At 41.7% G+C, this 14317-nt stretch overlaps 1 protein-coding gene across 2 annotated transcripts in view; it reads left to right on the top strand.

Moving 5' to 3' along the window:
• LOC129178578 (transmembrane protein 266-like) overlaps positions 1 to 12417 on the top strand; it is a 69170-nt gene extending 56753 nt beyond the window's left edge. For both annotated transcript variants that reach the window (XM_054770922.1, XM_054770923.1), the window contains 2 exons: positions 1473 to 1535; positions 2452 to 12417. In XM_054770922.1, the coding sequence (XP_054626897.1) occupies positions 1473 to 1535; positions 2452 to 3074 (686 nt within the window). In that variant the 3' untranslated portion in view covers positions 3075 to 12417. The remainder of the gene's footprint in view (positions 1 to 1472; positions 1536 to 2451) is intronic.
• The last annotated feature ends 1900 nt before the right edge of the window (positions 12418 to 14317 follow it).

Here is a 14317-nt window from a genome sequence, read left to right as displayed (position 1 = left end):
GTTGCTGCGCTCTTGGGGTCATTTTGGTTGGCCGGCAACTCCTGTGACTGTTCACGATTGTTCCATGTTTTTGTCATTTGTGGATAATGGCTCTCACTGTGGTTTGCTGGAGTCCCAAAGCTTTATAAATGGCTTTATAACCTTTTCCAGACTGATAGATCTCAATTAATCTCAGTTAAGTTATGTTTTCACAAGTTGACAATCACTGTTTCACACAGGGCCGTGTAGGTTTGGATGTTTTTTCTCCATTAACAACAGAAAGTTTCACTTAAAAACTGCATGTTGTGTTCAGTTGTGTTGTCATTGACTAATATTTAAATTTGTTTGACGATCTGAAACATTAAAGTGTGACATACAAAAAAATAAGAAATCAGGAAGGGGGCAAACACTTTTTCACGCCACTGTATACTTTTTGAAGTGTTGCGTCCGTATGCAGTGCCACAAGGTACAATTTCCTTAAAAATATAAAAACCAAGTATTTGAGTTTACTGTACATTTATCTCCAGATTCATGGTCATCATTCGTCCAGTGGCGCAGTCCTCCAACCTGCAGTATAATGGAGAACGGCACTAAAAGGAGCACAGCATGTCACCTCTCCTTTTACACACACAAGTGACAGCTTGATAACTGGGCTGTCTCACAAAAAGGGCCGAGAGCCTTTTTATGTATGCTGGACAGCCAATTCTTCCCCTCCACCTTCCTCCATCACTCATGTGTTATTAATTGTGGAGCGATTGTCTTCGTCTTGTTTTAGTGGAGTGCAATGCTCCCTCTCCAGGGGTGGCCCAGGGATTAATATTTTAGAATGAAAAATAAATGAGATTACCCATCAGAGTCTGCAGCGTGTCCCGGGGGATGGGGGCTAGCACTCAGGCTACTCGTGCTTCGCACTCAGCCAGCAGACAGTGAGCTCAAGACCAATCAAGCGAGCACGAGATCACCACGCATATAGTCCCCAACAAAGAGCTCTCATCTGTGCCCACTCTGTCCCCTAAGCCCCCTCACTGCTAAACCCAGCCTATCTGGGCACTGTCTATTACCTGGTGCACTATGGCTAATGCAGCGCTAAGCAGAGCGTGAGCCTTTCAAGCACCTGTGGCCTGGGGCACAGGTCCTTTCTGTCAATATTTCCTTGTAAACATTGCAGATTGTTTCCATTTGTAGTATTTACACTGAAATGGATCAAAGTGGCCACATGGGTGTAAAATCCAATTAAAGTCAATTCTGTGCTGAGCGTGAGTTCCTATTTAATTACGGTGGAAGGCACTCATTGCAATACAGCACACTTATTGTTGAACATTACAAGTCTAGTTTTGTTTTTCTTACGTACTTTCTGACTTTTTCCACAAGTATTATCATTACTTTATAATACATCATCTAATAAAGTTCAATAATTTCCTATTATTCTCAAGCCATTGTCTGTATAATGTTAACTAGCAAGCCATGCCTTAACGTCTGTATTTCCCAATCAGATCCAGTCGTATGTGATGACATGAACAACTACATCAGCCAGTACTACAGTGAAGCAAGCAGTGGTGAGTGGCTCAATATCGTCTTGAAAGATTATAAAAGGGCAAATTTAATTCGTTTACATGGGAATAAAAGTAGCAGTACAAGTTGTAAGATGTAGTATGCCAACCAACACTACATGATTCAATAAAACAGCATTATTAATTATTATTGCAACAGAAAATATGTAATTCCATACTATTTTAACAGTGTTTATTGTTGATACACTGAAATTGAAAAACAATGCATTGCATTCAAGTAAAAAATGTAACATTACAATGCACGTAATTGGTCACTGCATTTTCCGTCTATATAAATTACCGTAAAGACCCCAAAAGCAACACAAGTTAAAAATGAGATGACCAAAAATGTCCGGGGCCTTTATAGAAGAATGCCTGAGTCCAGATCCGGACCATGGATTTAGGGCTAATGTCATTCAAAACAAATACAATTTAATTATGACTTGTTGCCAGGCAGAATTTGTGGAACACAATTATTTGTAGCCACAAAACCCAATAAAACATCGCTGACATTAGCCAGTCATGCTCATTTTGCTGTTTGCTCGGCATGTTGGGTGCGGAGGTCTTCACTGCCTCACACGGCAGAAAAAGAACAGGATCCAAATCAGACGGCGCCAATAAGATGGGATTTTTGCTCTCCTAACGATGCCTTTCATTATGAAGCTGAAGTACATTTTTTATGCTCTAGCAGGCAGCGTGATTGTTTGGATTCTTTCACTTGTTGCCAGGCTGAATTCATGGGGCGCTATCATTTATCGCCCCCAAGCCTTTAAAAAAAAAAAAAAACACGCTCACTATTCTGTTTCCTTGGCAACTTGGGGCAGAGGTCTCCACTGACCCACACAGCAGCAAAGGGACAGGAAGGGTTGGCAGGATCCCAATCAGACCAAGTCAATAAGAGGTGATTTTTCTTTTCCTAAAGATGCCAGGGCATCTGGCCTAGGTACCCGGGTCATCACCACAGCCGCCATCGACGTCCACCTCCCCACCAATCCCATCCAGTCCAACTCCATGCTCGCTATGGAGCGCCTGGGCAGCGGCGTTAGCGACCCCTCCACCAGCATGTCCCAGTCCACCGGAAGCCTGACCTCCCGTCCCCACACCCTGAGAAGCCACGCCATGCGCTCCTCTATGATGGACTCCAGCAGCAGCACAGGCCAGGACTTGAGCCTGACCTACACCTCCCACCGCTGCTGCCCCCCTTCCTTCTCGGGTCAGGGACAGAACATGGCGGTGCAAGACTTCCTCTCATTTTCTGAGGACTCCTGCCTTGCTCAGAAGGGCCTGACAGTGGACCCAGTCAACCTTAAGCTCCCCAGTCCTACTGGTTCCGAAAAGGCCAGTCCCGAACTGGACCACAGAATAAACATGTTCAACCGCAGGAACCAAGAGGAGAGGCGGGGCCGAGGTGGGCGAGGGTGCGTTCTGCTACAAACAAAGCCTCTCATTCACCTGCAGGGCGGTGCCGCAGAGCCCTCGCTGGAGGAGAAGTACTGTCTCTTGGGTCCAGCTGACACACCTCTCGGGCATTTGTCTGACACATAACAGATTTGCAAAACAGAGTATTTTCTTCTTGTACTGCCAACATCTACAGGACATCCTTGTGAGAGCAAGCTTAAGCTTGGCGGATGACTCACCGGTTGGACCTAATCTATGACGTCCTCCGGTCCTCCATGACGGACATGGAGATGACAGCACATAGCACAACAAATACAACAAAACTCCACCAAACCGGACTGTAGGGATGGGCATAACTTTTTGTGTAAATGATTTGTTGATTGTTAAAAATGCTGTAGATTATGTTGAGTCAAAATTGGGTGCAACCAGCAGGGGTGCTGTTGATTCCTTATTGTCAATGAGTTTGCTGTCTAAAGAAATCAAACATGATATCAGCTGCTTGGAAAGCTGTGGCATAATTCCCCCATGCAGCATTATTCTACTAAATGGCCTGGAAACAGGAGTTCACAACTTCACAGAGAGATACATTAGGTATGTTTTAAAAGAGTCAGTCAAGGAAATGCCCATCCCTAGCGGACGTCAATGGGTTTTTTTGAACACATTCTTCATCAGGAACCCTCATTTAAAAGGCACTGAACTTTATATGAATCAAAACCAGCAAAAGGGGCCCTTCGAGCCTTCAGTGAACTTCGGCGATCATTCAACAAAGATGCTGTTCCTTAAACTTTTCAAATTTCAAAGGGTTATTTTGAATGACATTTTCTTATCTTTTCATATACTTAACATTGTAGACCATGCTCCTTATTTCTTACAAGAGACACAGGGTACACGACTGGATTAATACATTTCTACTTACAACTCCTACTGGCTGGATTCGGAAACCATGAAGATTTGTCGTATAGGCTTTTTGTTGTTCTAATTGAATGAAAAGAGTAATTCGGCTGTTTGAGTGGAAGGAAACAAATGGTAAGTTGTTGGGTTTTTTCAATAAGGATGGATTCTTTACTAAAACTGGAGTGTTTGTAGCATGATCCTTTAAAACGATGAGCAAATTCTTTGCACTTTAATGTTTACAGACACTTTTGTAAACTTGATATACGGGGGTGTGTGGGAGGGTGGGGTCATTGCCAGTGCAGGTGTTGTCATTTGATGAAAAATAATAACAATAAAGAGTTAGTATTTCCTTACCTCTCTCTGTTTAATGATTGCTAGGCACCCCGTGGAGCGCCCTAATATTTTGACTGTGAATCGCGTTTGTGGCGCCCAAATGTAATCGCACGTAAGCACGAAATATACGACAAACAAAATACTCATGGTGTTACAGTGCAAGTGCAAACTTGAATAGGCGCCTTGTACCCTCCGTAGTCGTGTGAATAGATTACCCCAGCCACTCCATCTTACTTCAAATCTTTAGGGGCACCCCGGGAGCAATCATATCTACAGTGGTACCTCCGTTTTTGTTATTAATCTGTTCCAAAGGGTCTGTCGAAAACCAGACAGTATGAAAACAGAGTACGTTTTTTGTTCATAAGAAATAATGTCAATTCCAGAGGTGGGCGGTGCCTCTGGTGCCTTTTTCACCAGACACTGTGAGAGCCACTATCAAAAAAACACTACAATACTGATAGTAATTACTGCATGTGCTACGGTGGGCTTCCAACCACGGTCACCCGTGCAAAACGTAGACTTGTGGTGTAAATGTGATGTGTGAACTACAGAGGCATGATACGTGGGCAACAGACTAGTTTGTTAGACGCAATGTTTGGTCGCATTTATCGATAACCAGGACGTATGACAGCCGAGGTACCATTGGAGGCCTACTACTTTTCCGCTTTATCTCTCATGCTCACCGCTCATCGCTTCATTAGCACCGGCTTCCTATTTGCATGCATTTTGAAGAAATCTAAATAATTCAGAGGTTTTTCAGATCAGAGGATCTGTCACAACAAGCACTAATTGGCCGAGTCATCATGACTGCGTAGCAAAAAGATTCCACCGCCACTAATTAGCCCCTCGTATCATTAATTCACAAGATAAACTGCTGTACCAATTTGTTGCATGTCAAGTGTTTACAAGTATCCATATAGGCTTTTAACTGTTAATTAAAAAAATATCAGTGTTGCAATTATGCTATCAAATTCATAGACTGCTGGGAGGGTATAAAGTGGAATAATTGGAATGGATGCTTACAAAACACTGACTGTGGAGTCTTTGCATCACGGCTAATCATTCACACTGAAGAGTTGTAATGTTCCATAGGTTTCACTTGCCAGGTTTACTCTCCATCACAAGGCAGAAATGTGTCCAGCTGGGGCCTGATTATGGCAGAAGATGGGATAATAAGTGGTTAAGTCAATTACCCGTATGAATATGCAAATGCTTTCAAATAAAGTTCATTAAAAGCAGATAGGGTTAGCAATGCCCTGTTAGTTTTTTTTTCTTTGTGAATGTTACAACAATTTAGATATCTTTTTTAATGCGATAATCATCCAAGTGAACCAAGAAAAACAATGTGTCAACAATAGTTACTGAATTATACAATTATTCAAATCTGTGATAGATAATAACAAGTAACAAGTGAATTTCCCCGCTGTGGGATAAATAAAGTACAAATACAAATACAATACAAATACAGAAATACATCAGGAATGCTAAAAGTCTTTGGTAGGTACTCTTGTAGTAAAAAAATAAATGTGTATCGTTTACAACATCCAGACTGTTGCATTCAGGCGTTATGTTGTGTGTTCAATCAGACACGGATGTCTCCATGCTTCATGACGTCTTGAGAATTTAATACACATTTGTTTATAATAATACCATCTTCTGTGACAATACAAAATAGCTAAAAGGAAAACTGTGCTTTTTTTTTGGAATTTTGCCCATCATTCACAATCCTTATGTGAAACATGAACACATATTTCTTTCCCTTTTCTGTGCGTTCTAACGAGCAAGTATGAGCCAGCTAACAGTACGCGTCATGGGAGGTACCTATTATGACGCTAAAGCCCGAACAAAAAGCCCTCAAAAAGCCACCAACATTGTTCCATTTACATAATGGACCTGTATAACAAGATGCTCATTTGCTGTCAGCATGTTTTACCTGAGAACTGGAGCACAAGTCTTGTGCTGGAAGACAAATCAAGCATTCAAATACTTCCCTAAGCATTTGTTTTGCGTTACAGAGATGATATTAATCACTTTCATCAACAACTGACCTGTAAGAACAGATAAAGGCAGATAACAGCAGTGAGACACGAGCACTCGGTTCTTCGTCCAGATTGTGTCTGGGGCGTTGGCGGAAGTCCACGCCCAATACAATCCTGGCACAACAGCTCCCGTGACAAATGCTGCTCCCACTGCATAATATACTTTTTTTTTTTCCATGTTTTGTAGTATACATGATGAAAATACACATTCTACACCTGTTGAATCAAATCAACCAAAAATATCTGCACCGTTTGTTTGTTTGTTTGACATATTGACATATGCTTCACTGCTCTCCATTTTGTTGCATTTGGCTGGTTTCATTTTCGAGGTCAGTCTGTACTGTACAGATAAATAAATAGATATTATCAGCTTCTGTCCCCATAATAGCTTCTTCATTAAAATGATACGGTTTCCCTTATGAAAACTTCATTTGATGTCCCCATACAACAAGAGGTGCCCACATGGTGTCTTTGTAACTTTTTTTTGTCATACAATAATAAACACACACACAAACACACACACACAAGTGTACCACACCTTTCCTAGGTCTCCATCTTGCAGCGACCTCCTCTTCCGCCTTGTCTCCTGTGGGCCCCGTGCAAGCTCAAGCAGTTCAAGTCAAAGAGAAGTGAACTTTGGCCTGTGATGTCACACCGACCAAGCGGTTCAGTCAAAGGCGAGCCTTAATAATTCACATGAACCCAATTTGTCAATACGCATCCGAGGTGAACGTGAGAGTTAAGCGTTGATGTTTGACAGGCCGAGACCCGAGCACATCTCCACGAGTTGCTAAATGGCTTTTGGGACGTCTCGGATGCGTCGAGAGCGCCCCTCGCTGTCACCCTGACGGTAAGCTAAGTGAACTAACAGTGACCATTAGGCGCTTAATTATTGACATGTTTTAATAATGGCACACAGGGAGACACTTTAACGACATTAACATTACATGATCATTGTTTTCATTCTCATTAACGGAGAGAGATAGGATCACAGCGTCTCACTTCCTGGAGATAAAACTTCATTCCTCACTTTGCTTAACAGCCAAACTCCTCCTAGAAACACTTGAAAGTGTCGTTACTTCAGCTTCAGTCATTCATTCATTCATCATAACCTAACAGAGACTATTGAAAGAAATCATCCTCAGGACTAATATATTGCCTTGAACGCGATCACGTATGTTTTTTTCTTGCATTTTTATGAGCTTCTGTTACATTTTCCTTTCTCTCCAGAGTGAGGGTAATGTCAGCAAAATAGGGGCAAATGTAATTCTCCTAAAAATGAAAATAACACGACATGAGAACAAATGATAAACTGATATGCACCGTCTACATGGATCTTTCAGACTATTTTTCAGTCATTTTAAGCAAATTTACAGTATATCACCCGGTTATATTTTGTAATGGTTACCATATAATAATAATAATAATGATAATAATAATAATGGTTGTTATGCTATTGTTTTCCAAAAAAACAGACTAAATGGTAATGCACATTATTCTTCTCTCATGAAGATGTCATATTATTGCTATTTACGCTCATCCCACAACATATGACGTAGTTTTGCAAGCTGTTATCAAGGCCAATGGAGGCTTCTTAAAAATTGTGTGGAAAAAGGACTATTTGGGTGTTTCATCTTATTTGACAGATAAGTAACAAGCACATTTTTAGTTTTAATCACGTTTTTGAAAGATTTCTACTAGTGTTCTCATTTTTATGACAGATCTGGTCTAACAAATGTGTTACATCAGCTTTACAGATGCCATGTAAGTTGTGGGAATGGGAACGAGGTGGATGAAACAACTAGCAATGAACTCATTCAATACCAAACGTTTTTATGTCTTTTTTTTTGTGCGAGAGGGAAAAAGAGGAGATGATGCAACTCTGCACTAATGCGTTAACATTTCAGAGCACTTTCAAGCCATGAAAACGGCCAAATGCATTTGGTAAGAGGTCGGCAGGGATCATTCAATGGGACAATCACACATGGCAGGAAGGAGGAAGTGGGAGAGCAGGGAGGAGTGTAGCGTGCAGAAGGTTGAGCACTGTAGGGAAATTTTAACACACGCACGTGCACACACGTTCAGCTCCAAATGTGAAAATTGTAAATAGTTCATGGTGTTATATTTTGTACATAAATAGTTATTTTGATGTAAAACAACCACTTTTTGTGTTATGTTGGTATAGTGTTGGTATGGTATAGTAGATATTCGAGCTGTCACAAAAGCAAAAAAAAAAATGTAAAAAGTGAAAGTTATCTTGAAATGTATGTTTTCACAAAAAGCTGTTTTTCTCCCTTTTTTAGTCTGGAACTGATATTTTCCTGAAACTTACCTATTTTCTATTGCTGGTTACTAAAGAACAGAAAAAGGTAGAAACAAACTTTTTCTTTCTGATGAAGGACGGGAGTCTAATGTTTCTTTTGGTAGGTTCCATGTTTCTATAGCCGTAGAACACAATATTCTGTGTGCCTTGAAAGATCGCTCAAAATGGTCTAAAATGGCCGGTGCTGGAGGGGTTGTCTTTTGAAAAATGGCAGGGATTGAATGAGTTAAGAGGGCTATGGTGTCTGTTTGTGGGGATACGGTATCAAAATCTGCATAAAAGTGCCGTTTCTAATATTTTGCCACTCTTGTGTCGCTCGTTACCACGAGGACTAGAAGCCGCTCAGTGAGATGCACTGCAGTTCTACACAACTGTGATGCAATTCTGCAAAGTTTCCAGCAGAGCCTCCTGTCTGTAGCGTGAATGAAAATATTTCTACCCAACGTTAAAATCATGTGATTTCATTTCGGAGAGCACGGTGGAGATTGAGGGTGCGCCACTAAACAGCTGGGTGGACCTCATTGCGAACAAACAGAGTGACAGATTGAGAACGCGTCTCACACAGGGCGCCGTGCTCCGAAGCTGGAGGAAAATACGGATAAATTATACATTGCTCTTTAAAAAGCTTCTCAGGTTCTCCTTTTCAGACATACGTCTTAAGTGCACGGGGCTCCCAACAAGTTTGAAGACATCCACTCAGGAGACTGTTGTCATGGCTACAGCACTAGCTTTTACATAAAGCCTTTTTTTTGGTCCCTTCCCTGCCCTGAGATAGAACTTGTTATGGCTCTCCGGGCAGAAAGTGGGTCAGTGTTAGAAAAATAGAAAAGATGAAAACACCGAGTGACCACGGTGAATCACATCGGTCCCCTTTGAGGATATCATATCAATTATTCAACGAGTATGTTGAAATGAAACGTGATAATATTAATTTAATCATTACAGGGCGAGGACACACCAAATAATGACAAATCAGGGAAAAAACTGGGGCCAAAGGGTCCAATTTTCCTTCAAAGAAGGACTGCAAATAAATAATAATAATAAAATAAATGAACGCGTCATTGGATAACCATGAAGTTCTCCTGAGGGACTGTGTGCGCTCCCAAGGAGATGAATAAAAATGATCTCCGCAACATTAATTCAGCGATCCAAACGTGTAACCGTGTAGTTACGCTTGGCTAGCTGCGTGGCGGCTAAATTAGCAAACATTTCAAGTAAAAAGCGCATAAACTCTTTGGGGAAATTGTCATTCAACATGTTTCTTTTCTCTCCCGCCTATCTGAGGTGATCTACATATTCATATCCAATAAACACGCTTACTGACATGAATTTACAATGGCAATGTTTGGAAGGGATGGAGTGGAAATGGAATGACGGCACACCAACACAGCCGCCTACTTAAAGCAACAGTAAGGAATAACTGGGTTCTCTTGTTTTCCGCTCCGTGGTTCCCCCTACAGGTGTGAAGTATCATCTACTTGTAATGTCACTGTCTGCAAACTGTGTTTTGCTTTTTATTTGGCTTTTTTGTGGGCAAATGTGATCATAACCATAGAACAGGAACTGGAACGTATGGCTAAATGACTAACAATATGGCTAAATTGACAATGTATGACAGCGTAGCACAATGCATGAAGTCACCTGCCTCCAACAAAGCCTACCTCTTCACTTGAACTCAGGTCACATGTCTACAAACAGTGAGTAACTTGATGTTATGTTAGTCGTATTCATTTACGTCCATAAACCTCCTTTTCGCATGTGTGACAGTTAAAAAGGCTCACTGCCTTCAGCAAGCATCCCTATGCACCTAAATGCCACATCTCTGTCACTTCCCTTCGAAAGCTGAGTCATTTTACTTGAATGTGGTTTTGTGATACGTTGGTTTATTTTATTTTCTGCACTTTTATGACAGTTAAAAGGGCTAAAAGGGTAATACACAAAGTCAGCAAGCTTTCCTCTCCACTGGAGTTCTATGCCTCTGGCACTTGTCATCAAATGGTGAGTCGTTTCATTTTATTTCGCTTTTTATTCTGCTGCTGTTACCTTCTTTTTACACTCGTACGTCAGTCAGTAAGATTCCAAAGTGATATGCACCAAGTCAGCCGTCTTCAACAAGCGTGCTACACCTCCGTCACTTCTCATCAACGGGTGGGTGATTTTAGGATATTGTATTTTTTTTATTATTCATTGGTTAACTTCTTTTTACACCCGTGCGACAGTCGAGAAGTTTAAAAAATGCGAGGCATGAAGTCAACTGCCTCCTTTTGTGCTTAAATGCTGCACCCGCGTCACTCGTCATTAAAGGGTGAGTCATTTTATTATTATTATTATTAACAGTGGTTCTCTTCTTTTTACACTTTTATGACAGTTCAAAAGATGAAAAAATGATTCTGCTTCAACCTCCTTCTCCATTAAAACTCTACTAAACTACTACTTGTACTACTGTGACAGAATTGTACATTTCGGCTGCGTTCACTTTAGTTGGACTGGTGCTGAGGCACAATCAGTGTCCCGGGCCAGGCTCGGGGTGTCTGCCAGGCCGCTGCTGTGTGTGTGTGTGTGTGTGTGTGTGTGTGTGTGTGTGTGTGTCGAGGGGGCGACTGCAACATTTCCATGTGGTCTCTGGGGAATCACACAGCAATTGCGCTCAGCTAAATGCACTCACATATGAATATTTCAGTACAATTTAATGTTGCAGCTACAGCCCCACTGGAGCAGAGCATCAATTTGTGAACACAGTTCTCTTGGAGTTAAAAGCCAGGCCAGATAATACGCTGTGAAAGCCACTGCCAATCTAAAGGGACACACACACACAAGAAGAAAGAAAGCACTTCACTTTGCCTGCAGAATTCAAACTGCTTTTCTAAGATTTTGTGGCAGCGGGTGGCTGTTATTTAAAAAAGGGGGGAAAAATGGTCAATGTGCCAAGCTTGGCCGGTTCTCCTCGAGTTCTCTGGCTGCTTGCCATTTGGTCTCCACACACACACACACACACACACACACACACACACGCACGCACGCACGGGCACACAGCTGGTGGAGGGAGCAGGTCCGGCAGCGGCAGCAGCGGTGGTGCACCTGCTGTCCTGTTAATAAAACACCCCAAAGTGATGCTGAAACGTCTTCTTTCACACAGGCAAGCTCCCCTCAGGTGTGAGAACATGAGTGTTGTACAAAAGACACACAATGTGACACGAACTAAACACACCACCAGAGAGACCGCCGCTCTTCTTGTAGTCCTATTCTTGCTAGCCACGGCCAGCTTGGACTTATGTTAGGAAGGATTCTCTACGTGAGCGTCTGAAATCCCCACAGTCACTCATGTGTTTATTTACTCAACTACAGAGAGTGCCAGGCGCCTATTTGGGTTGGATTATACTTTCCCCTTGCCACTTTGCAGTTTGAACATTGCTCCCTCACCCTATCGCGCCTTTTAAAAAAATGTATCCATGAATAAATGATGGCTGTTCCATGATTGACTATGGCTTATTACGTTTTAGTCAAAAACATTGAAAGACATCAAGTCATATGGAGTATTCTACACTGGTCACTAGGTGTCTGGAACGTTACCTTGGTGAGACATTACCTTGCATTACATTACCTTAACTTGCACTGCATGGATGCAGGGTCCAACATGACATAGTGGAAATAAAGTTATCCTCCCATTCCCTGTGGAAGTGGTAAGTTTTTGCTTTCTTACTTTGTCCTTCTTCCCCACCCCGTTTCAGACTGTCTCTTGCATTTACAATGAATAAATTAGAGAGGCTAACTAGTTAGCTCGATAGCTTGCTATGGTTAAAGTGGCGGACGTCTGTTGTGTCCCTACAGAGATTCCATAGCCTGCTCGTAAGAGTTGCGCGTTGTGGCGTAAGCAAAAAATAATAGGCGTGTAAAGGTGACTATAGGGGTGTTATTTAATGTCTACAGGGCTCTAATAATGGTAAAAACTGTATTTAGAAGGTTGTAAACAGATTTTCTATACTCTAACCATGAAAATATTCCATTTATTAATATTGAGTCCCACTCTGTGGAAATTCACTTATCACAGTTGGGTCTGGAACCATTTAAGCACAATAAATGAGGGACAACTGTCATACACATTATGCATTGTTGTGCCATAAGTTACACTTCACAGCTGTAGGGAGTGTCCTTGAGCAAACAAAAATGCGTTTCCTTTTCCTGACTGTCGCTTCAATGGCACAGCAGTTAAACATGTTAAAAGTGCTTCACAGATAATGTCAATGCAAAAAGTACCAAATCCTCATGAATAATCCTAACTGGTTCTATAAGGACAAATGTTGTGTGTACGTGGAGGACAGGACGTGCGTGATGCTAAATGACGGCGCTGTTTTGACTGCTGCAAGGACAGAGATGTGCTTCTGTGATCATTGAAGTGACACAGCTTCTTGTTCGAGCCGCTGATGAGCAGCAAGCCAGGACCAGAGGCCTCTGATGCTAAAATACAAGACAGTGCATTTGTAAACTAAAGCAGGCGGCTGACAGTTACACTAATAAGGTAATAATGGCCGCCTCGGCAATGCGGCGCCGCCCTGAGGCGCCAATCAAAAATTAATCCTAATTATCATGTGAATACTGCATTAACTCTCGCACCGCCATGAATTATAAATCTGCATTGTTGTTGTCCTCTCACAAAGGCCTGGCTTGCATCAGGAGGGGGCACCGAATAAACAAGTGATAGAAAGGAATAATAATGTACAGTGGTGTGAAAAAGTGATTGCTTCCTAAACCTAATAGCTGGTTGGGCCACCCTTGGCAGCAACAACTGCAATCTAGCGTTTGCGATAACTTGCAATGAGTCTCTTACAGCGCTGTGGAGGAATTTTGGCCCACTCACCTTTGTGGAGTTGTTGTATTTGGACAGGTCAGGACTTTGACGAGGCCACTCCGAAGTCTTCATTTTGTTTTCCTTCAGCCATTCAGAGGTGGACTTGCTGGTGTGCTTTGGATCATTGTCCTGCTGCACAACCCAAGTTGGTTTCAGCTTGAGGTCACGAACAGATGGCCGGACGTTCTCCTTCAAGATATTCTGGTAGACAGGAAGGAAGGATTAAGGAAGAAAAAAAGGGTGGCCCAACCAGCTATTAGGTTTAGGAAGCAATCACTTTTCCAAACAGGGCCATGTAGGTTTGGATGTTTTTCTCCCTTAACAATAAAAAGTTTCATTTAAAAACTGCATTTTATGTTCAGTTGTGTTGTCATTGACTAATATTTAAATTTGTTTGATGATCTGAAACATGGAAATGTGACAAACATGCCAAAAAATAAGAAATCGGGAAGGGGGCAAACACTTTTTCACACCACTGTGTTTCCCCCCTTTATGAAAATTGCAGTATTGAGCTTGAATTCATTGCATTTTTTGTTGACTTTTCATGTTAAATCTGGCTCAAAGCCCAAGAGTCCGCCATGTTTTTCATTCTGGAATCATTTACATGTTTCAGCGGCATCAATTTCAGTTCATTCAGTTAAAATTGCATCTCGGAGTTCAAATACCGTCGCCATTGTGAGCTTAATTGTGTCAAATAGAACACACGGTATGAATGTGCAAAACCTATTTTAATTTCCTATTGAATGCGATTCTAGTGCATTCGAAAGAATGAGAAAGGGTCTTCAAACTTTTGACTGGTACTGTATGTGTAAGTCATGCAACGTAAACACACAAAAAACATAATAGCACAAGCAAATAGTCCGAAAACATGTCAACCAGAACAGATGCTGATTAAAAATAATGCTTCCACTACGTTTTACATGTGAATGAAAACAAACATGAGGTGTAAAAACGA

This window comes from Dunckerocampus dactyliophorus, chromosome 3 (genome assembly GCF_027744805.1).
Source record: "Dunckerocampus dactyliophorus isolate RoL2022-P2 chromosome 3, RoL_Ddac_1.1, whole genome shotgun sequence".
Lineage (NCBI taxonomy): Eukaryota > Metazoa > Chordata > Actinopteri > Syngnathiformes > Syngnathidae > Dunckerocampus > Dunckerocampus dactyliophorus.
Note: the sequence above shows the minus strand (reverse complement) of the source record. Positions and strands in the feature narration are given on the sequence as shown.